Source organism: Molossus molossus, unplaced genomic scaffold (assembly GCF_014108415.1).
Source record: "Molossus molossus isolate mMolMol1 unplaced genomic scaffold, mMolMol1.p scaffold_m16_p_23, whole genome shotgun sequence".
NCBI classification, from domain to species: Eukaryota; Metazoa; Chordata; class Mammalia; order Chiroptera; family Molossidae; genus Molossus; species Molossus molossus.
The window spans coordinates 23,299,512-23,322,609 of record NW_023425359.1 but is presented as its reverse complement, the minus strand read 5'-3'; the positions used below and the strand labels follow the sequence as shown (position 1 = coordinate 23,322,609).

General features: G+C 40.3%; 1 protein-coding gene across 4 annotated transcripts in view; it reads left to right on the top strand.

Moving 5' to 3' along the window:
• KCNT2 (potassium sodium-activated channel subfamily T member 2) overlaps positions 1-23,098 on the top strand; it is a 165,919-nt gene that overhangs the window by 78,082 nt on the left and 64,739 nt on the right. For all 4 annotated transcript variants that reach the window (XR_004961413.1, XM_036277429.1, XM_036277428.1 and 1 more), the window contains exons 9-13: positions 8,791-8,971; positions 9,461-9,625; positions 11,338-11,474; positions 13,295-13,358; positions 15,863-15,971. Coding sequence is in view for 3 of the 4 variants with exons in the window: in XM_036277429.1 (XP_036133322.1) it covers positions 8,791-8,971; positions 9,461-9,625; positions 11,338-11,474; positions 13,295-13,358; positions 15,863-15,971 (656 nt within the window). In the remaining variant the exon portion in view is untranslated. The remainder of the gene's footprint in view (positions 1-8,790; positions 8,972-9,460; positions 9,626-11,337; positions 11,475-13,294; positions 13,359-15,862; positions 15,972-23,098) is intronic.

Below are 23,098 nucleotides of genomic sequence, written 5' to 3'. Positions count from 1 at the left end.
TGGAGTAACACGTTGAGCTCAATGTTCTCCTTTGTTTTTCACGGCTAATTAAATGTGGGCCATTTCAGAAAACACAACATAAAGGCTCGTTTTGTGCCTTAGTTGATTTCCAGAAACTATCGACCAGAGACTGAATGGTTGGGATGAGTTTAGTCTGTGGCAGGAGGTAGTGGGGACAGGTTTGATGAGTGTAAAACAACTCTAATCAGCTGATATTTATTTGGCATCACTTAACATTTTACCTGGGCAGGGACATATAACCTGAGTACTCATCTACTGATGTCTTGATAGTAAAAAAACAAGTCCGTTGATAAATCAAATCTTTCCTGGAGAGAATTGGTATGTAGACTGATCTTATTTTGTTTTTACCAAATAATTCTAAATACGACAGGTCTTTAAATACATAATGGGGATTGATGGTGTATAAAGCTACTGTTTCATTGGCTTTGTACTTCACTTTTAAGAACGGAAACAGATACGTTCAAATGCAAGCCAAAGAGAAAGTCCACTGCAGAGAGGCAGGACCTCACCACTTAGAAAGTGCGTTAGGTCTGAATGTGGTAGCTTTGTACACCCACCGTTCCTCCGCTCAGAGCTTGCCCTTGGATAACGTGCATGTCAACCCGGAGGTCTAGTGTAAATACAGTCGGTGCTGCGGATATCCTCAGACTTTAATTAATTAATGAGCTCATCACTATTCCATTTGATCACATTCGTTTGCTTCCTTAAAATTTTCCATTTATGTCTTCAGTGTTGAGGATAATATAAACTCCTTGGTGTTGTCTATAAAGTGCTTTATGAGTTGCCTCTGGCCTCATATCCCTTATTTGTCTTACCCTTAAGGCTCCACAGTAGCCATGCTGCAGTAGGGTGATGTTCTCTAGAGCTGAACTTTTAATGCAGAATTCTACTGTATCTACTTTATGACCAGTAGAAGTTTTTTTTGACTGCTCACGACTTGAGTTTGTAGCTTTGCCAATTGAATATGTTTTTTTTTTTTTTTAAGTAACCTAATGGTTAAAAGGAGAAAATGCAAATATAGAGGAAAATAGAATAGATATTGTGTTTTTTGTTTGTTTGGAAACTTAAACAATTAAAATATATATTCAGTACAAGGTTATGAGCATGTACGCACATGCATATATATACTTGTCTTATGCTTATTGCAAGTTTGTATTCTTCCACAAAATATCATTAAAAGGACAGTTTCTCAGTGACCAGTTTTTCCCCTTTCATTTCACTTTATGCTTAGGAACATTTCCTGTGTATTAGCTCTCTCTTCCCCTAAGTAGCTCAGGACGATGTGGTACACCTGTGCCCATATACACTGAAACCTAGGGATGGCCCATAAACCTTGAAGGATTCTAATCAGAAACCTACCAGCAGGCCGTCCCCGGTTCCAAGCCTCAATGCCGGTGTCAGAATCCTTACAAGTTAACATAAGGGAAATGAGAAATATTTTAAAGACATGTGGTTGGCAAGAAGGTGTTGTTTGGTTATTTCTGCTCTCGCAGAGTTGGAGGGTGAGGATGTGGTGAGCACAGCAGCCTCATCTCTCAGGAACGCGGGGCCTTGGTCTAGAGAGCTGAGCACCCTGTCATCTGATTCCGCGTGAACTGAACCTGCCCTTTGTATACTTTTCACATTTTTCTTGCAAAAATTAACCTTGCGTGCAATGTGCTGGTTGTTATGCACAGAAAGACAGAGAACAGGAGCCTTTCAATCCCACAGGACAGAGATGAACAGGTGTTTTATGGGGTAGAATTTGGTCTAAGTGTTGCTCTCGAGGGGACAGGCTGAGAGGCCGGCTGTCTCTTTATATCACAAGTTGCAGATGCACCGAAAGGAACCTGAGGTTTGTGATCACACCAATTGTCTTAGGCCAGTTCCCATGGCTTGCGTTCATTATTTCTTGTTGCCCTCCCACAGTCCCTGTGACATTTCCTGTTGGGTTCCTCACCCTAAATATGTACACAAGCTGATTCATGCTATTTCTTCCTTAAAGTGTCCATGTCTGTGACATATCAACCACTGTCTTTCTTTTGAGCAACCTCCCCCCAAATGGAATCCTTCTTAATACCTGTTACCCAACACACAGTCAACAAATTGCATGGGTTTCACCTGGTAAGTATCTAGCAAATCTGCCCCCTCCTTGCCTACCAGTCACCACCCGGCGAAACCATCCCAACATCTTTACTGCAACGGCCGTGTAACTGGTTTACCATGTTCTCTCTGGCTTCGTCCCAAGCCATCAGGTCACAGCGACCCTTGTGAAGTATAAAGACGGTGTGTTACCACTTGCTCAATGTTCAAGGTTTCCCATACGCCTTGGGATGTGTACCAACCCCTTCAACAGGCTCTGGACTTCCCGCACACGCAGATTCTCCCATCTCTTCATCCTCATCTCGGACTGTTGGTTTCTCCTCTGCTCAGGGACCTCTGAGTTTTTTCTCACTTCCTCTATCACGCTGAACCCCCTGTACCCTACAGTGCTGTCTTCCTTCCCTGCAGAGTCAAGTCTCACTTATCCCTTTTCTGTTCATGTAAACCTCACTTTTTCACTGAAGCCTGACCCCCCCGAATCCATCATCAGAGGAAATCATGGCTCTGGGGGGCTCTCCTTTGCACATTTATATATAGTTACATTAGTCATCAATTTCTCTCCCTTCCCCTAGATTCTAAGTCCCATGAAGGAAGCAGTCTTGCCAATGTTTTATACCATTGCCCCCCAGTACCTGGTGGGGTACCTGACAAAAGTGAACACATAAATGTAAGACTTTTTCAAATGCAAGTGACCTACCACCGAGCAAGGAAAAAACGTCAAGTCCTAGACGGAAGCTTCAGGAGAGAAAAATCCTCGCACTTTTCCGAGGAGCAAAAAATAGTACATAAAAAATGTTTTTCTAAATTAATAGGAATATAATGTGATTAAGTTCTGTGTTATCTTTATTTATTATCTTATTTCAGTTGCTTTGTTTTAAGAATATGAAAATACTTAAAAGACTTTCTGTGGGTGATATGTTTCCCAATAATGGTTTAATTTCTCATTATCAGTGTTGCCTCAAGTGAAAGTTACATGAAGAACATGGTTGGGATTTGACTTGATTTTTGACTTTACCAAATTATTACTTTTGATCACAGTGATTCTGTCTCCTTATTTTTACCTGGCTTGATCTACTACAATCATTTCTTTTATTTTACTGCTTTGTTTCTTGATTTGTCTGCTTCTCCTCCCCAATTCAGAGTGGAAAATAGATCTTACACTGAGACACAGTATACATTTCGTAGTAAATATTTATGGGTGAACATAAATACAGGCTCAGCACAGCATATAACCTGAGGAACACACTCAGAACGAAACATGACATGATTGTAGGTTTGAGTCTTCCCACCACAAACAAGAGCAACATAAAATCCGGCCTCCATCTGCATACATTCTTTTTATTTTTAAAAATTTTTTTCCTTTATTGATTTTAGAGAGAGAGGAAGTGAGAAGGAGAGAGAGATAGAAACAATGATGAGAGAGAACATCGATTGGCCGCTCCTGCATGCCCCCCACTGGGGATCGGGTCCACAACCTGGGCATGTGCCCTGACTGGGAAGTGAACTGGCGACCTCTTGGTGCAGGGTCGATGCTCAACCACTGAGCCACACCGGCCAGACTTCCGCATATATTCCAACAGCAATGCCCTTAGGTTGATGTGTCTGACAAATTGACCAAGACCATTCAACAGATGCTTTTATGTTGTTTCAATGAATGGCAAAAGGAAAGGTAATAAACGAATTTAACATCATTTTGTTAAAAGAAATATATTCTCTAGAACTGGCAAGGGACAACGTGGAGTCTCTTGAATGGAAATATTTGATATGAGAAAGGACACGTACCACTCTGTGAATATTGGTGCCGCCTTAGATAATGTCTATCTCAGACTTGGTGGTCACTTTTTCACTAGGTGAGTGAAAGAATAAAAAAGTGGTTTTTAAATTCTATAAATTAGGCCCTGGCTGGTTTTGCTCAGTGGTTAGAGTGTTGGCCTGCGGTCTGGAAAGACCTGGGTTTGGTTCCCGCTAAGGGCACGTACCTCGGTTGCAATTTGTCCCCGGCCCTGGTTGGGTCGTGCGGGTGGCAGCCACTCGATGTGTCCCTTTCATGTCGATGTTTCTCTCTCTCTCCCTCCCACTCTATCTGAACAAAATATCGAAAAATGTTCTTGAGTGAGGATAAAAAAAATAAAATAAAATAAAAATTCTATAAATTAGGACATTAGCTCCTCTAAGTGGAAGAATACTTTGTTAAAATGAGACTGAAGAAACACATTTCACTTTATATTAGCCCTTTTATTTCTAAGGATAATTAGAAGGTAAATTATTCCCACGATAGATATTATGGCTCTATGCATTTCGTGCAAAAGGGGCCATAATCCTTTTTTAATTAACATGGTTATGATTTTTGCAGGTGTTAGCATAGTTTCTTTAACGAAAGTGATCTTTAGTGCGATTTGACAGTGTTCCAGTTAACAAACAAACAAAAAAAAGTAGAATTAAATGTTTTTAAAAACGAGATAGAATTTGGAGTCTGTCTTTCCATATGGCGCGCTCAATTTGGTGATCCACATTTTAAATAATTGCAGTGCTTATGAAAAAATGTGTTCTGTTCCCTTAGGTTCTTTGTGAGCAGGGAGGAGAAGCTGCCTCTACGCTCAGCCAGGACTCAGTATGCCTTCGGTGGGCCTGGCTTTGTAAACTGTACTTGGGTAAATGTGTTCAGAGTTCAGATCTGTAGGAAGTCCGTAAAGACCAAAGAATGATGAGGCTTAATGATGGCTGCGAATCTATGGATGGAATAGAGGTCATTCCAAAGGCATATTTATGGGTTTTTAAGCAATATTAAATTAAGATTAAGGGTAGAGATAGAGCACCTTTAACACATAGCATGTTAATATTATATCTTTCATCTCCATTAAAAAAAAATTAAAACTTCAGGACGTGAGAGTTTTACTGTTACAATTCTTCAGGGAACAGTTAATCTAGGGCAGTGGACGCTCAGGTATGGCCAAAGGTAAAATGTTCTCCACATCATTTAATGATTAAGCTAAACCGTGATTCTAACATATTTAGACAAAGCACCAAGTATCTCACAGTGCAGTTCATAAAACCCTAATCGTCTAAGACACTGAGAATGTTGGCAGATACGTTTAGTTGGCCCTATAAAAATTCCACTCTCAGAGTTGTAATAAACATTAACTCATTAAAAAAGATCTGAGAAGCCTTTGCTAAATAAAATATGCTTCACCCAGAGTTGCCAAACACAGTCGACGGCGGAACCTTGTGTCTGCTTAACGTTTTCCGTCAAATGGGCTTTTTCACGGAACACATATTGAGATATAGAGCTAGAGACCAGCATCCTTTTAAAAAGATGGATATAAAAATCTTAGAGTGATAAACTACCAACCAAAATGAAAAGTACGTTTTCATGAAAAACAAAACAAATATCAAGCAAGCAAAAGAGTACATGCTACGTGGTAATTACCTCAGAGATAGATAGGAGTGGGTTGATATTAATTACTTCTCATTTATATATTGATTATTTGCCTTGTACTACATGCATTTTACTATGTGTGTGGAATTGAAAATATTAGAACTGTAACAAAATTGCCATCAAGGGGGTTTGCACAAGGAGTGTGGGAACGGTTATCACAGACATGTGTATATTTAAAATACATCATTGCAGTGGATTGGACGTCTGTCCCTGACAGAAATGGTAGACTCAACCTATCCAAACAGGAAATAATTCTTACTCCTGACCCCCAGCAGAATGTTCCTAAGATTACTGACTTGACCTTAAGTCATTATATGTTGTTGCTTTTCTCTCCTGATACCTGAGGTCATACTGAAAGATCAACAAATATTGGTGGAAAACGTTAGACCTCTCACAAGCTGCTGTATTTGTTCTATGTGGTTCTAGTTATATAGTCAATCTCTTATTCCTGTTGTTTGCATGAGATGATTTGAAGTTCTCCAGGACATTTCTCAATGTTTCTAGCGTATGTTGGCGATAATCCGGTTCTGAGCATGCACTTGAGAATGTATTTGACTACTTGGCATCTTGTCCTCTGGTCCGTATGGTTTACACGCATGTTCACGTTGATGTAGGGAGACTTGCCGAAGTATCAGGCTATAAAATTTCTAAAGGTTTTTTATTCTGTGACAATGTTTATTGTCACAAGGGGGATTCAGATAAAACAAGACCACCTTAAGGCAGAAATGGCTACGTGAAATAGTGTTCCAAGTCCACTCTATGCTCAATATTGTGAATGTCAACCACAATTATGCAAAAAAAGAACATAAGTATGTGCATGGAAGGAATTCTCTGCGTCCCAAAAATGTACAGAATGCCTACAAAGTAGATATATTTAATTGTTACAGAAATAAAAATCTGAACAGTCCATAAAATTAAACACCTATTTAAATAATAAAGTATGAGCATATGAGCAAAATAATATACAAAGACAAAATTCTATTGGGATTTTCAACTCCCCCCCAAATATTATGATGTTAACATTTAAATCTTAAAATATTATCTACTTGTTACCTAGGTCAGTGAACTACATAAACTATAAGTATATACATATATAATATACATATATGCAGTCTTTTATATAAGTACAAGAGATAAGTGGCTCTTTTTAAAACAAGTCACTGGCCTGATAGTGACAATGTGGCCAGGAAATAGAACTTAATTCTTTTTTCTCTGCACTACCTTACCAAGAATGAGTTGTGAGTTTCCGTAAATGATGACAGCGAACCCTCCAAAGGTCAACCAACATCAGCATGTAGGGACTTTGTAAACAGTGGATGATTATGGGTTTGCATGGCACATTGCATAACACTTCCTTGCGGATTCTTCTAAGCCTGCCTGCACGTCCACTCCCATAACGGTTGAGAGTTGCAGGCTTGAGAAAAGACTAGGCAAGGACTACTTGCCTCGTGGTTGATGAAGCTACTCATCAACCCAGGGCTAATTTTCTGCTCTCTATCACTGTTCGTCCATCCACAGCCAAGAGGAATCGATAGGCTCCTTCCTCATCTCTGCTCTTTCTCCAGTCCCTGGGTCTGTTGTCAAGTTGAAAAACAAAGGCTTTCTAATATTTTTGTGTAGATGTTTGATCCTTATATCCGACTCATTTTTGTGCTCTGTTTCTTTGATGCAGGGGCTGGGATATAAACAATCGCTACTGAATTCATTGAGTGTTCTTGTGTGTCAGACATTCCATTGTGTGTTACCACGATAAGCAAATGAAGAAGTTAGTAGTTAATCTAATTTTCAGTTGAGGAGCAGGAAGGGTAAAAAAGCTTAAGTAATTTCCCAAGTTATCCCAGTTTTACATTAAATGCCTCATTATTAATTTATGATGTTACTATTAGCAGTAGTAGTATAAAGGCAAAATCATTTACTTTAGCTGTAGACTAGAGTCAACACTCATATATGCTTCTCCAATATATATAGCACAGTGCTTGGTACTATTAGACCATCAGGAAATGTATTTGAATAAGTATGACTTTTCTTTACCATATTAGGTTGCTCCTTTTCCATCATGAAATATTTGGGTGAAAATGTTTAGCACCTATCGGTTTTAAATCAAACATTTTTTTTTCTTACTTGAAATTTACAGGTATTTTTACAATAGAGGAATTATAAGAAAATTATACTGATTTCCTACTTCCACTTCAAAGTCAACCACTAGACATGCATCTCGGTGACTTTTATGCCTATTAACTAAATAGAATGTTCAGTAGAACACGAAGTAATATTGGTTTATTTTTTCTATCTTACATGGCAGTAAATTATTTAATTTCAAATGTGTAGGCAGGGGTTATAGGATAATCAACACAAATATTGTTACCATTAGATGTCCACTAAAATCAAACATTTTAAGTAAGCTTTAAAAAAATATATTACTGCCCAGTCCCAAAACAATATTAAATTCTATTAGTATAACATTTTAAGATAATAGTACATTTACTAATATTCAAAGCTATGATTATTTATTTTTAAATTCTACATTATTAAATTTTTCTGCTACTTTCAATTCAGGTTATAATTTAAATAGTTTAACTTGGTGTTTTGAAAAAAATGTGTCTCTTTCAAGACAAGACAAAATAGGATATTTTGAGGATGAATGTGCTCTATTTGAGCACATTTTTGGCTTTGGTTTATCAGAAAATCTGTGCCCATCATTAAAATCACTTCTGGGTACAGACACAAAATAATAATTAACTGCAATTCATCAATTATGGCCAGGGAGAAGAGGCAGTTTTCATTTAATAATGACTCCAAGGACATCTGTGGATGAAGTAAGATAGCAATCTATATTAAAATGGACTATCATCATGAAATAGCTTCAAATCTTTTTTTGGCATATTGTAGCAGTCACAGTTCTAGGAAAAATAGCTAATACATAAGTGAAGTAACATTTCTGCATGATGCAAATCAAGGGTATTTCAGTGCTTAACCCATTTTAGCCTCAAGAATTATGTACTAGAGTAGCAATAAACGATGTATCTACCTATCCTGAAGATACACTTTTTACTTCAAAATAATACTATATCTGGTTAATCTAGAAAACAAATTTAAACATTATATTTTCCTAAGGAAAAAAAATGCATGATGTCATATCGCAACCCGTAAATGGCTTTCTGGGGGAGTGCTTCGGCTTCCCAACAAGCAAGGATGAGAAGTAGCGTGTCCAGTCTGAAAGTTTTCATTGACACGCACCTTTGTGTCTTCAGCATCTGTGGAATCCAACATCTGGAACGCATAGGAAAGAAGCTGAATCTCTTTGACTCCCTGTATTTCTGCATCGTGACCTTTTCTACCGTGGGCTTTGGGGATGTCACTCCTGAAACGTGGTCCTCCAAGCTTTTTGTCGTTGCTATGATCTGTGTGGCCCTGGTGGTTCTACCCATCCAGGTAAATACAACCATGATCAATGTTATAGGAAAGTGTGAAGACTTCCCATCATGCATGTGTTCCTCCCCAACGTCCCACACCAACACCCTCCCCTTCCCTGGCATACCAGCCACTATGCAACTAGAATAGGGCCTTCTGTGTTTGTGGGGTGAGGGTATCTCATTGCATGAGACTTCTCCCTTTGACCCAGACCGGGAGACATCACGGCTGCATACTCTACTGGATTAGCATGGGCACTGCCCTCTCTAGTGCCCTGGTGTGATACCTTAGGAAAATCACACAAGCACGTTTCCTTTGAGACCCCAAGCCTCTGGGGGGCAGTCACCACCTGTGCAGCAAACCTGAAAGTCTGTTGTTGAAGGGAACCTGGTCACTGGGATCTGGTTGGGTTCGATCTAAGAACCGGAGTCCCTCTGAGCAACGGATGGAACGCATGCTTTTTATTTCCATGTTCGTGTTTTTCCTTCACATGTGGAAAACGCGCTCCAGTTTGAGCAGCTGGCCTACTTGTGGATGGAGAGACAGAAGTCAGGTGGCAACTACAGCCGCCACAGGGCTCAGACGGAAAAGCACGTCGTCCTGTGTGTCAGCTCACTGAAGATTGACCTGCTCATGGACTTTTTGAATGAATTCTATGCTCACCCAAGACTGCAGGTACCTTTCCATTGCGTTAGGCGTTGGACTGGGTCTTACCTACTAACACATTGTCAAAGTCAACGGGAGGATGGTGTATCCTGCCTTCCGGAGGCCCTTTTTTTACACAGTCAGATTTAGAAAGTGTAAATGAAGAACTGCAAATAGAACCAGGAACACAGACAAAATGCTGCAGGAATACACAGTATTTTATTTCCTTCTGCATGTATACTGAGAGACAGATGGAATTATGTTAATGCTACCAGGAAAGGTTTTCTTTGAATCGACATGATTGATATTTTTCTCCCTTGGATAATGCATAAATAATATTCTTATGGAACAGCAGAACTGAACATAAACTATAATAAATCAATGAACAGATCATTTCAATTCTATCTGCTACCTTGAACTTATCAAGTGTCGCTGATGGAAACATGAAAGTCTGGAAGTTCTGTTTTATTCTTTTGTTTCCTGGAGTGAAACTAGGTCCTATTTATAGTAGTAATAAATAACCAAAAATTAGACAATGACTCATTACATTAAGGACATGAATTCAGAAAAATCTCTTTATTTGTCTATGCAGATAAAATGCTCAGATACTTTTTATACTTGCCACAATACTGGGCCAGTGTAAAGTAAGGTAATATTTGCTTCTTAAAGATTAGTTCAGTCCAAATAACAAAAACTACCTGAATGTCTTGTTTTACTTCAACAAATTTGTGGCACAAGGTTGGACAATTCTGAGATCAAAACAGTACTGAGTATATCTAAATATTTCTCCCTGAAATAGATTTTTTTCATGAATACTTTGAAGAACTTTTAAAATAAAATTTTCATATTAAAAAATCATACTTATAAGTAATATCTAAATTATACAATACATTCCTTTGTTTTTATAAAAATTAATTTAAATTTTTTGGAGAAACTCCCTATTTATCTGTTGGGTGTTTTATTTTCATATTAAATAATTTCAGGTTTGCTCATTATAACATATAAAGAAAATCTATTTGGAAGAAAATTCTGATCTCTGGTAATTTATTGATATTATTCTAATATCATTATGGAAAATTCTTAAAGCTCTAAAAAATTTCTTTAGATATATTTTAGAGTCATAAAATAATGACGGTTTCCCAGAGAACTGTAAACCCTAGAGATCAGTTGCGTTTAACCATTTCATCACAAGTAGTGCCTTTATATTTTCTCCAAAGAACCATTATTTTGAAATATTTTTATCTTAAACTCTTTAATGACTTTGTAGTATCAATATTTTTACAAATCCATATCCATTCAGATATCAGAAACTTTTCAATATTATTGGTTCATCCTATTACCAAAGGACAGACATCGCTATCACCGTTTTTATCCTAAGAGCAAGTCTCTGCAGTACGAGTCGCTACTCCAGTGCTTTGGCAGGACAGGCATAGTTTAGAATCAGCCCGACGTCGAAAGCTCGAGACTGGAAATGCGTGCTCAGTAGCAGCACCGAGCCTCTGCACGGTACTGATACGGCTGGAGAGGCCAGGACGCACGTATAGACCCGTGAGATGCACACGTCTCAGTTACATGTCTCGCAGGCTCCCGCGACGCGATGCGTGCCCAGGTTCCAAAGGCAGGATTCCATCCTTAGCGAGAGTTCACTGCCTGTGTTCACCTTCCAGGCTGTTCTGAGACATTCTGTGCACCTGTAAAAGAGAGTGTTCTTGTTCCCACCCCGTCGCCTCTGTTCTGAACAGGATTACTACGTGGTGATCCTATGTCCGACGGAAATGGACGTGCAAGTTCGGAGGGTCCTACAGATCCCCATGTGGTCACAGAGGGTCATCTACCTTCAAGGCTCCGCCCTGAAAGATCAGGACCTGTTGAGAGCCAAGTAGGTGCCCTCCCCCACCCCATTTTCCATCCACAGCCCTGGGTAGCCTCCCCTCCTCAGGGTTAGCCCTGTGCAGTGTCGCCTGATACGTTTGAGGACTTTTCCAATACAGACGTTTGCCTGAGTCCCAGCACCGTACCGTGGGAAGGCTAGAAATATAAAATCAGTGCATTTGCCCCTGTTTCTCGGGGCAGAGACGGTCAGCAGATGGTGTCCACACAGCAGAAGGAGGGTGGTGTGGGGTGATGGTCCCAGGTTGTCACAGATGAGCTGGTGTCCGGACTCACCCCGAGACGCATCTCCAAGTCCCTGAATACTGTTGTATTCCACAAGTAAGAATCCTGGGCTACATGTTACATGGAATGCTAGTTTAAATGTCTTTTATTATTATTTTTTTCTTTATTGATTTTAGAGAGAGGGGAAGAAAGAGGGAGAGAGAGATAGAGACATCGATGAGAGAGAACATCGATTGGCCGCCTCCTGTGTGCCCCCCACTGGGGATCAGCCCACAACCTGGGCATGTGCCCTGACCGGGAATTGAACCAGCCACCCCTTGGTGCAAGGGTCGATGCTCAACCACCGAGCCACACCAGCTGGGCTAGTTTAAATGTTAAAGGACTTGTATTATGTATTGGGCAGAGCAGGAAGTGAAGAAGGCTGATGGGGAGGGAATGATGCACTCGAAATGCAGTGTAGGAGGAGAGCTCTAGGGACACCCGTAGACATCCGTCCACGGCCATGGAGACGGGTAAGTGGGTCCCACAGCAAACTCAGTCTGAAACATCACTAGAGTCAAAAGTGACCACACTGAAGCTGTCCTGTTTCAGGCACATCATGAAAAGGCAGGGGTCTCTGGAAAAGGTAACAATGCTGGGGCAAAACAAGGCACAGGGGCAAGAGGAAGACCAGCTGGGAGATGGACGACTCCGTGGGAGAAACTGTGGGCTGAGTCCACAGGGGCTGTGAGGACGGGACACTGGACGTCACTCTGGACGTCACCCGTTCATGGGGTGGCCCGCAGTCGAAGCTAACTCAATGGCATCTCTCTCTCTCTCTCTCTCTCTCTCTCACACACACACACACACACACACACACACACAAGAAAACACTTGTGTTGCCTGGTGTCAGAAAGAAAGACAAGAGTCCCTGGGGGGCTGGAGGAGCCCGAAAGCTGACAGGTCTCAGTCACTCTCTCCCTGTTGTGCATGGACCGGCCACCCCTGTTTAAGGCGACATGGTCTTACACATCTGTCAGCATCGCGGGGATTATCTCACATGGGCAGAGGGAGAGGGAGATACGGGGGGTCAGGGCATCTGCGAAATAACAACACCCATCATCTCAGAAGCCACATGAAATCCCTAGCCGAGGCCGCTTTTGGTGTTTTCTGTTGCTTTTAGGGCTTTAAATACGTCTTCATCGCTGTCCTTGAGTTGTAAGATGTACCCCAAACCAGTTTTTACCACAGGCAACTGGATTCGAACGAGAGTTAAGTTCCTGTGACATCTTATCAACGTTATAACGAGATGACACTGAACGAAACAGTGTTATTCAAGGACCCTGCTGTCTATGAAACAATACACCATTATTACAGAGAATAAAATGTAACTTTTTTTTTTACCTCCCTCATTATAAACGACTGAGTTATCGAGCCCATTCAGCAACTATTTTATTCATAGTCAAATACAGTCACGGTCTTGAAATGCAACTCTCCTGTCGGAGCGGACTGTTTGTGTGCGTGGGACTAAGCATGCACCTCCGTGTTCCAGGTGGGACACAGGTGTTCGGTGTGTGCTCAGTTTGTTTTTCTGTCTGCACCCAGGATGGATGATGCCGAGGCCTGTTTCATTCTGAGCAGCCGCTGTGAGGTGGACAGGACATCCTCTGTAAGTTTCTAAAATCTCCACTACTAACTTTTTCTTTTCATCCTAGGAGATTTTTTTTAAAAACTTTGATTATTTTTAATCTGCCGGCGCTAAATCCTAGTGACATTAAAATGTTCCTAAAAAAGGAAGCAAATACCGCAAAACTATCTCGCCACAATATTAGTTTATTTGGATCCCTGCCAGCGTCAACAAACGTGGTTTGAAGTCCTTTGTACTAGGACTTGGGTTTTCTGTTGATCAGAATGAAATGACCCACAATGCCATGAACCAGGCCACTTTTCCACTACACGTTCCATGCTCTGCAATTTTCTTAAACGGTCTCCGTCTCCTCCACTTACCAGCAAGGCCGATGGGAGAGGCAGTCTGCGTTGGGATCCGCTGGAGTTTCTGAGATATAGGCGTTCATGGAACTCTACTCAGAATACGTGGGGTGTGGATCAAAATCTGTGCGTTTTAAAAAGATTCCCTGTGAGCCCTGGCCAGGAGGTTTTGCTGGTTGGACTGTTGTCTCCTGAGCTGGGGGGTCTCTGGTTTGATTCCCCGTCAGGGCATGTGCCCAAGTTGCTGGTTTGAATCTCTGGCTGGGGTGTGTGCAGAAGGCAACAGATTGATGTTTTTCTGTCTCATCGATGTTTCTCTCTCTTTCCCACTTCTTTCCTCTCTCCCTAAACTCAAGAAAAACATTAAAATAAATTCAAAAATAATGGTCTTATAACCAGGCAGAATACTGCCAAACTTAGCATTAGTTTGTGTACATTTTTGGGGGGGATTGGAGGGAGAGAGGTTGAGAATAACACCAAAATGAAAAATTAATAGGTATCCCACTTTGGAATTGATAGTGTTTTCTAAAATTATGTGTATGTATATGTATAATTTTATTCTCTTTATTAGAAACTCAAAAGGTGGTCAAGAATAGGTAAGTACCAAAGAAGCAGCCTTAGAAAATGTTTTCTTCTTTATACTGAATGGCCAAAACCATTTAAATAAAATTATTAAGTGCAATTTCACTAAGGTCAAAAATCCTTTTTTGATGATTCCAGATTAATTTTAGAAAAAAGCCCATGATATCTTTTTAAAGAAAATGCCCAGGCTTTTCTTAAGATGGTCACATTTAAAAAAAAAATTCTCATATTGTAATGCTCATTTTCTACGGAAATGTTGCATATGCATATAGGATCAGAGTTGTAGTCAATGCTGCTACTACTCATATACATATTTTTTTCTTTATTTTTTCCATTGCCATCTATCCCTCTTTACCCTCTCATATACATATTTTAGTTCAATTTTCAAGTCCATTTGTTGAAACAAACCAAGAACTAATCAGGTTTGACATTCCGTGAGAAGCTTTCAAATGGCTGGGCAATTTGGGCCCATAAATCACTTCGTAGGCACCATAATTGTTTTGCGGAGAGAGAACCCAGGCTCAGAGTTAATAATAACATTTCCCAGACTGGCAGGGTCTGGAATCCAGCCAGGTCAACTCCCACACGTCTTCCTTTGTACCAAACTGCTCCCGATGGCTGTCACAGCTTACCGTTCAAGTGGTCACACATTTTTTTTTTTAAATGACAGTGGTTCCACTCTTGGAAATTACAAGGACAATAACTTATGCGTAGGGTTTTAGGAGTCCACTGTCTGTTCTACTACTTCCCATTCTTACTTTATCCTTTACAAGAATATATTTCCTTCATTCACACTCATTACACAGTAGATACTGTAGTTTGTATCTCTGCTTTGTAACACAGTGGACTTGGTTTCCCTGTTCTTGCCTTTAGTTTTCATTTCCAAATTTTCATGATCTAAATTTGGTCTCTTGCACTTTCATTTTTTTGTATTTAGTGGCTGATACTATTTATCTTCAGTCCTGTAACCAAAACTAAGTCTTCTGCCATTATCGCTTGATTGACCCTCATTGTTGAACCCAACACACACTTAGAATGTTGTTACTACCTACACCCTGTTCACCGAAGACCCAGTGATCAATTTGGCTATGCCTTCTTTTTCCTTCCCCCCAACCCCCAAAATTTCAAAATCAGATGTACATTATCGATATCTATTCCCAGTCAGGACATCTTTTTGATCACTGTTTATTGCACGTGCTCTTCTATCCCCTGTTGATTTGTTGTGGACATATTCAGATAAAGTTTACACACTTTAATTCGTTTACCTTCAAATATACATGAGGTTCGCGGATATGCTTTTCGGTATCCTTCTGAGACCTGAGCAACCTCAGCAGCTCCTCATTCAGCGGCTGCTCGTGTCTCATGCACGACCCAGATGAAAGGTCATTTGGACCACAGCCTCACTGACCTTTGCACCCTTTCCCTAAAATGTTATGAAGGCCAGGATGCCACTACATGAGAGGGACAGTCAGCTCTGTTGTAACCTTATGGGACCACCTCATACATGGGGTCCGTCGTTGACTGAAATGTCTTTATGCAGCACCTGACTGTGTTACGCACTTTCCAACTTATTTCATGATATTTCAACTTCTGTCGTTTCAGGACCACCAAACAATTCTGAGAGCGTGGGCTGTCAAGGATTTCGCTCCGAATTGCCCTTTGTACGTCCAGATATTGAAGCCTGAGAACAAATTCCACATCAAGTTTGCTGGTGAGTTTCGTCTCAGATGGCACCCTTCGAATATTCTCAGACCACGTCTCCGAAGTTAGCGGAACAGAAGGGTTTCCTTTCGTTATCATCTGCTTTATTTGAAAGAATGTATTCACTTTAAAATGCCACGACGATGATGTGTTGCGGGGAGTTTTTACTTTGTTTTTTAATTTGGTGATTTTAGCAACTGTGGTTACCGGTGACTCATTAAACCTTAATAGATTAGCAGTGATAGTTTGTACATATTATAGACACAGGCCATAATATTATATCTGTTAATTAGGAACTTAATTAATTAGTTAGAAACTTAAACAGTAAGGTGGTATTTTTTTTCAATGCTTCTGTAGCAACTAATTTTGATCAAGGCAGTAATGTACCTTTTTCTTTTTTTATTCTTGTATTCTTTATTAACCAGTGTGTTATTTATTAATTATTATATTATTTTCTTTTCTAAAAATCTGTATTGAATTTATTGGGGCGGCATAGGTTAATACAATTATATCGGTTTCAGGGGTACAGTTCTGTAACATATCCTCTGCACATTGTATTGTGTGTTCGCCACCCCGAGTCAAATCATCTTTCATCACCATTTATCCCGCCTTTACCCTCTTCTGTCTCCCCCTGCCCCACCCCCTCTGGTAGACACCATGCTGCTGTCTCTGTCTATGTCTATAAGGTATGTTGTTTTTTTTTTCTTAATCCCTGCACTTTTTCATCCGGCCCCTTACCCTCTGACAGCTGTCAGTCTGTTCTCTGTATCTGTGAGTCTGTACCTTGTTGTTTTTATATTATATTTTACCTGAAGAGTCTAAAGCTTCGAAAGTCATTCCAGTGTGAACCATTTTAACTGTGCTAGCAAAGCGTATTTCCTTCAGAACAGGTTTTCATGTATCTTAAAATGCTGGCCATATATGACATTTAAATTAAAAATGATAAACACTTTTAAAGGCCAAAGAGAAAACAATCAAATTCTTGCTAGTGAAGTTGCTCTGTTTTTTTTATCTTTGAGATTTATGAGTAATGACATCGTTTTTTCCTAAAAAATGCGTAGCATGCAGCTTGAAGCGACGGTGCTCGACTTTGGCTGCATTTTAAAATCTCTTTGGAAGATTTTTTTTTTTACGCACTAATTTAGGAAGTTCTGTTTTAAATCGTTAGAGCTGGTGCCAAGGTTTCTTTGTTTCCTCAACTGAAAATTAAAAATAATAGTACCGCCTTTTTGGAAGGTTTTGTGAAATCAAAGTATTCCATCTATTTCCTATTATACATGTAATTAGCATTCAGGGGAATGCCAGTTTTTTATCTAAAAGGCTCAGGTGTAAGTCTTTATGATTAGGGTGCCCACCGAGACCGTTTTTACTCAGCGTTTTTCTGGAAACCCTACGGAATGCAGTGAGGCTACACAAATAAATAGAAGAAACGAGCTCTGGATTGTGAGAAAAACAATGCCACTGTCCACGTAGTAGAGTCTCTGCTGCAGCCTATTTTCCCTCTCCTTAAGGGAGCTCATCCATTTATCTGGTTTCCAAAACTAAATGCCTTCCTCAGTGAGCTCGTCTCCCACCATGAGCTCAGTCTCGTGTCTCTAACTGCGTAAGTCAATACCTCCTGTTAGGGTTCCGAAATGAAGACACCCAGAAATAGCTGACTTTCCCTAACCTTGAGTCTGTTTCTCCCCCACTCCCTGCAACACCCATGAATCAGTCTTCCATCACTTTTCCATCACTTGCATCCAACCCATCCGGTCCTATAGGTGGCACCGCCCACATATCCGAGGCTGCCGCAGTGACGCAGCCCTTGTCCACACGATGCTCACATTTCACTTACTGTTTACAAACACTTCCTTCCCTCTTCCTGGGTGGTCACAACATCTGTGAGCTCACAGCTGTGCACACAGCCCGGTGCACTAGCAGCAGGAGTCATTGTTCATGTCCAGTAGTGGGCAGCTACGTCTTCATACCGCCAATGTCAGCCTCACTCGCTCATTTTCTTTCGTATGTCGATGCCCACTGTCCTGGACAATGCCACTCTTTGTAAAGGATTCTTTCTGTCGCCTTATTTTTGTCAATCTCTGTAGATCAAAAGTTGAATGGTAATATAGCTTTGGTTAGGTTAAATCTCTTTGTCAGTGAGAAATATTTGTATGAATACACTTATTTTTTAAGATGTGGCGATTGGCGCTGTAATAGAAGGAGAGTTGGTGGCAGGGTTCCACACTGTGACTATGATAAAACAGGTTTGGGAACAGCTTGTGTTCTTTGTCACATCCGTGTGGGACTAGCTTTTCCAAGGCCAACTAGCTGCTGAGAAATCACCTGGAAAAAAGACGATGCCTCCACATTGCCGAGCCATTCATAAATCGTCTCCGTTCAGTTCCAAAACCCCGATCAAAAATGCAAAATGCGATAGTTCAGTTTTCACGTGTTTTCAGTGTTATATGTTTTCGTAGTGCCAAATTTAATCAAAATAAAAGCAAGCTCGTATTTCTTTCTTAACTTTACATTCCAAAATTCATTTAAACCCCCCCCCCAAAACCACACAAAGTAAAACAGTAAAGGAAAAACATCTACTTTACTAGTAAAATAACTCCTTTAAAGAAAAGCCTTACTTGGCAAAAGCACTGCCCTCTCCAGTCAGTTGAATCTGAAAGAAGTTTGCTGTTTGTCTCCTAGTCGGATGAAATTACTAAAAAAAAAAAATCAGTGGGAGATGAATATGTAGTATGTGAATAAATTAATTGCTCAATTTAGGTTAACAGTCTAGTCTCAGCCCCTAAATAAAGTGCTGTCGTCTGCGAATATTTAATTCTCTTTGCTTTATCAACAAATTTTCTTTTCACTACAAGGTCCTCTGAAAAACCTCCCCTTTCATTTTACCAGATGTCAGAAGATGTAAAAATCAAATTGGTAAATTTCCACCCACAAGTAGGAGGCAAGAAAGTGAAAATCAATTTGGAAATGAGTGTCAATGTTCCCTGGATTTTATTTTCCATGCTTTGAACAAGTATTTCATAGGTAACAGAATTTGAGTTATAACTCATGAATGAACGAAAGAATAGTAAAGTGTTGACTAAATGAAACACTCCTGATTTCATGACTAAAACAAGCCAGGAGGAATGAATCATTATTCTAGAATAGTAGGAGTTAGTTTGGGTAATAAAAAAAAAATCAATTGCAATAAAGTTAAAAGTATAGGCAAAAGTAAATACGTTTTAACGTTAATCATTGACAATATTGACTCAGCATATTTTTCTGTTAGTGAATGGTTATGCGTACCATTATGAAAACAATATTGTTTAAGATACACACACACACGTATCCTAGAGAAATAAATTACTGAAAAACAAAGGTTATTCCTCAACTCAGCCACTGGCTATTTTTCACTGTGATACCAGACTTTCTAATGCCTGACTTTTTCCGACCCAAAAAAGAGAGTGGAAAAATATTTCCAAGCAACATAAATATTGGAAGTGATCTCAGCTGTTTCTGAATAACATATGTGTGTGCAAGGCTTGACTTTCACCAAATGGCGAGGTGTGAGCTTTTCCTGCTGAATAATTTCTTCATTTCCCCTGTAACGCCCACGTGGCCATCATTTTAAACTCCAGCCTTACAACCTACGTAAGAACATAATGCGTTGACATCCTATCTTTTAAAGTAAAACACCGAAACGTTGAAAGTTCTCCAGTGTTATTTTCATTTTTGATTGCAGTACAGTTATGATGTTAGTTTCAGGTGTGCGGCATGACTCGATATTTCTACACCTGATGATGCGATCACCACAGTAAGTCGAGTCGGCATCCGTCACTGACAGTTACTATGGTGTGATGGATTCCTCTCTTGTACTATACATTGTATTCCCTGGACTTATTTATTACATAAAGGGAAGTTCCTACCTCTAATTTCCCTTCACCTTTTCCACCCTTCCCCCACTCTCTTCTCTCTGGCAACCACCAGTTATTTTCTTTGTATCTACGGGTCCGTTAGTGTTTTGTGTGTTTGTTTGTTTCATGTCTTCAGATTCTACGTAGATGTGAAATCACACAGTCTTTGTCTGTCTCTGACTTACTGCACTCAGCACGCTACCCTCTGGGTTCATTCATGTTGTCACAGTGGCAAGATTTCAGCCCTTTCCATTTCTGAGTAATATTCTGTTACATACACTATATCTTGACCCCCCCATATGTTGGCACTTGTAAATAAGGCTGCGGTGAACATAGGGATGCACGCATCTTGTAGTGCTTTCTTTTCTTCTGATAGATACCCAGAACTGGGATCGCTGGATCGAAGGGTAGCCCCATTCTTCATTTTTGTGAGGATTGTTCTTACTGTTTTCCACAGTGGCTGCACCAGTTTGCTATCTCACCAACCGTGTACGAGGGTTCCTTGCCCTCCACATTCTCTCCAGCACTTGGTCCTGCTGATCTCTTAGATAACAGCCCTTCTGACAAGTGTGAGATGATAGCTCATGGTGGTTTTAATTGGCATTTCTCTGATGATCGGTGATATTAAGCGTCTTTTCCCGTGTGGTTGGCCATCTGTATGTCTTCATTGAAAATTCTTCAATTTAGATGCGAATATTGATCCTTTAATATTTGTCTACTGGTGTGGATCATCAGAAACTACCTAACATGAAGCCGCATTTAAAATCAGCACAATTGGGAGAGTCTTTAAATTGTTTCCATCTATCCTTGTGAGTTTTTACTTTGCAAAATACAAGGACCCATGGTTTAAAAATTGTAGAATTAAAACTTGTATTCCCCCCATTGACATTCAACAATTGTTAACATTTTTTCCACATTTGCTAAATTTTTCATTCAGCATGCTTTTCCTAGGAATGAAATTCGGCTACATGCCCACGACAACATTTATACTCCTAAGAGTGTGAACTAATTCCAAGGGTCTGGCTCATAGTCCTATGTTGTTATTGTCCCCTATGGAATGCCTCCTAAGACTGTATTTCTAAATTCAGTTTTAAATCAATATTTTATTTTTCACTGTTTTAATTTTTATGTTGAAATAATTTTAGGTGCATTTCTATCCAAGCAATATAAATATTGGAAAGTAGCCATGTACACTGTGTATAACATTCCCAAGTTCCTTACATTACATAGTTACCCTGAAGGCGAGCATTCTATACATTGAATCAAAACTGAGATATTAACACTGGTGTGGATTCTTTTGAAGTGAAAGAGATTCTTGTATTCTGCTCCTCCGAACAAGCTATCAATACTTGCTTTGTGTTTCCTTCTGTGGTTGTTAAACGTTTGCCACGTGGATTTAGTAAGCAGCCCAAACAACTTTCTTCGTTGACACCTGGTTTAATTGCCGGTGAACATGAGGTATTTCAAGCCAGTATTTTGGGGATCCACTTACAATCTCATTAACTCAAAGCATCTTTGTGTTTGTCTCCTTCCAGTATCGTGTAGTTGTGTGTTGCTCAAAGACTCAATGTCGTGGCTATAAAACCGAAGTAGCGTGTTTCTTCTTCTGGGTTTGAAAAGTGCCGGACACCTTCTGTCATATCCGGAGCCTATGACTTTCAGTCTGTAAAGTAGCTTCTTGGTATCGATGTTTTATAAAGAAGACCGAGCGTGTCTTCTTTCTTGTTCAGACGTTTTTACTGAGTCCTGCTCGGAGCGACTGGTGAATCCAGGCACAAGGGGGATAATGGGAAACCAGTTGTCCATCCAGTGGCAGAGTTTCTCCTTTTCTTCACCTCTGACCTTTTACCAGTGAGCCAGTGTGCTTTTCTGTTCTGACCTACACCGTCGCTGAGCCTGTTTTCTACACAACACAGTGACCTCGTGTATTTTTACATTTTTCACATATTTTTTTCCTCACAAGGTCCAAATTATCAGGCATGATTAATGCCGTGAGAAAAATTTGTGGATTGGGAACATGTCACTTAATTATGTCTCTGGGTTATGTTTGTTAGATGCTGATAGTGTCTTTGTGTGCAGGAAAATATAATTATTATTTGGTAAAAGTTAACATATATAAGTTTACAAATATGTGCAAGTAGCATGTTGCATTTTATTTTATTTTATTTTATTTTTTTTATCCTCATCCGAGGATATTCCTCCACTTTTTGTACAGATAGAGTGGGAGGGAGAGAGAGGAAGGAGAGAGAGAGAGAAACATCGGCATGAAGGGACACATCGAGTGGCTGCCACCCGCACGACCAACCAGGGCCGGGGACAAACTGCAACCGAGGTACGTGCCCTTAGCGGGAACCGAACCCGGGTCTCTCTGGACCGCAGGCCGACGCTCTAACTGCTGAGCCAAACCGGCCAGGGCGCATGTTGCATTTTATAACCCACGATCAATTCCCAGTTAACACTGAAATGTAAGTTTCTCTGGGGCCAAGTTCTCCTTTAGACCATCAGACCATTCTGTGTAATAAATCAGAGGAACTACAATGGACGAGTCGGCAACAGTTCCTTCCTTCTCGAGGCCGTTAACACAGCCTCCAGTGGGGGATGACCGTCAGCCCATTTAAGTAGTGGGAGCTCTCTGTTCATTTATGTCCCAAATATTGAAATATTCTCCTACCTCTCTGATTTTCTTTTTTTAAATACTTGTACATATTCTCCCCCTTCCAACGAACATATTCCTAATTATCCTTAAAATCCAAGTTCAAACATCACTTCCTTGGCGATGCTTCCCTGGACGCCCACGGGCAGGACAGGTGCTGGCAAAGTCCCTGTGAATCAGTGACTCAAGTCATTTTCGTCCAGCGACACGTTTCGTGTGTGTGACTGAAAAATATCGAAACTGATTTCAAGGTCAAGCTTGGCTACATTCCTCCCAAATGCCCTCATTAAGTGATGGGGGTTTGGGGAGCATGGGGGTTGTATATTTCCAGTCATCGGTTCAATTTAGAGACCGAGCCATATGTCCATCTGGTAGCAAGTAGTGACCCTGAGAGAGACTTCTGGGGACGGGAAAACCACTAGACGATGTCACTTATTGTAATGTGCTTGACAAATCAGCTTTGGAGTTGTATAGCGTCTATGGACTTTCTTATAGGCAGTTTGAGTTTAAATTAATATAATGAACAAAACAAATTGATGAACAAAATAGACCCAGAGACATAGAAGTAGGGTACTGACTGACTCAGAAGAG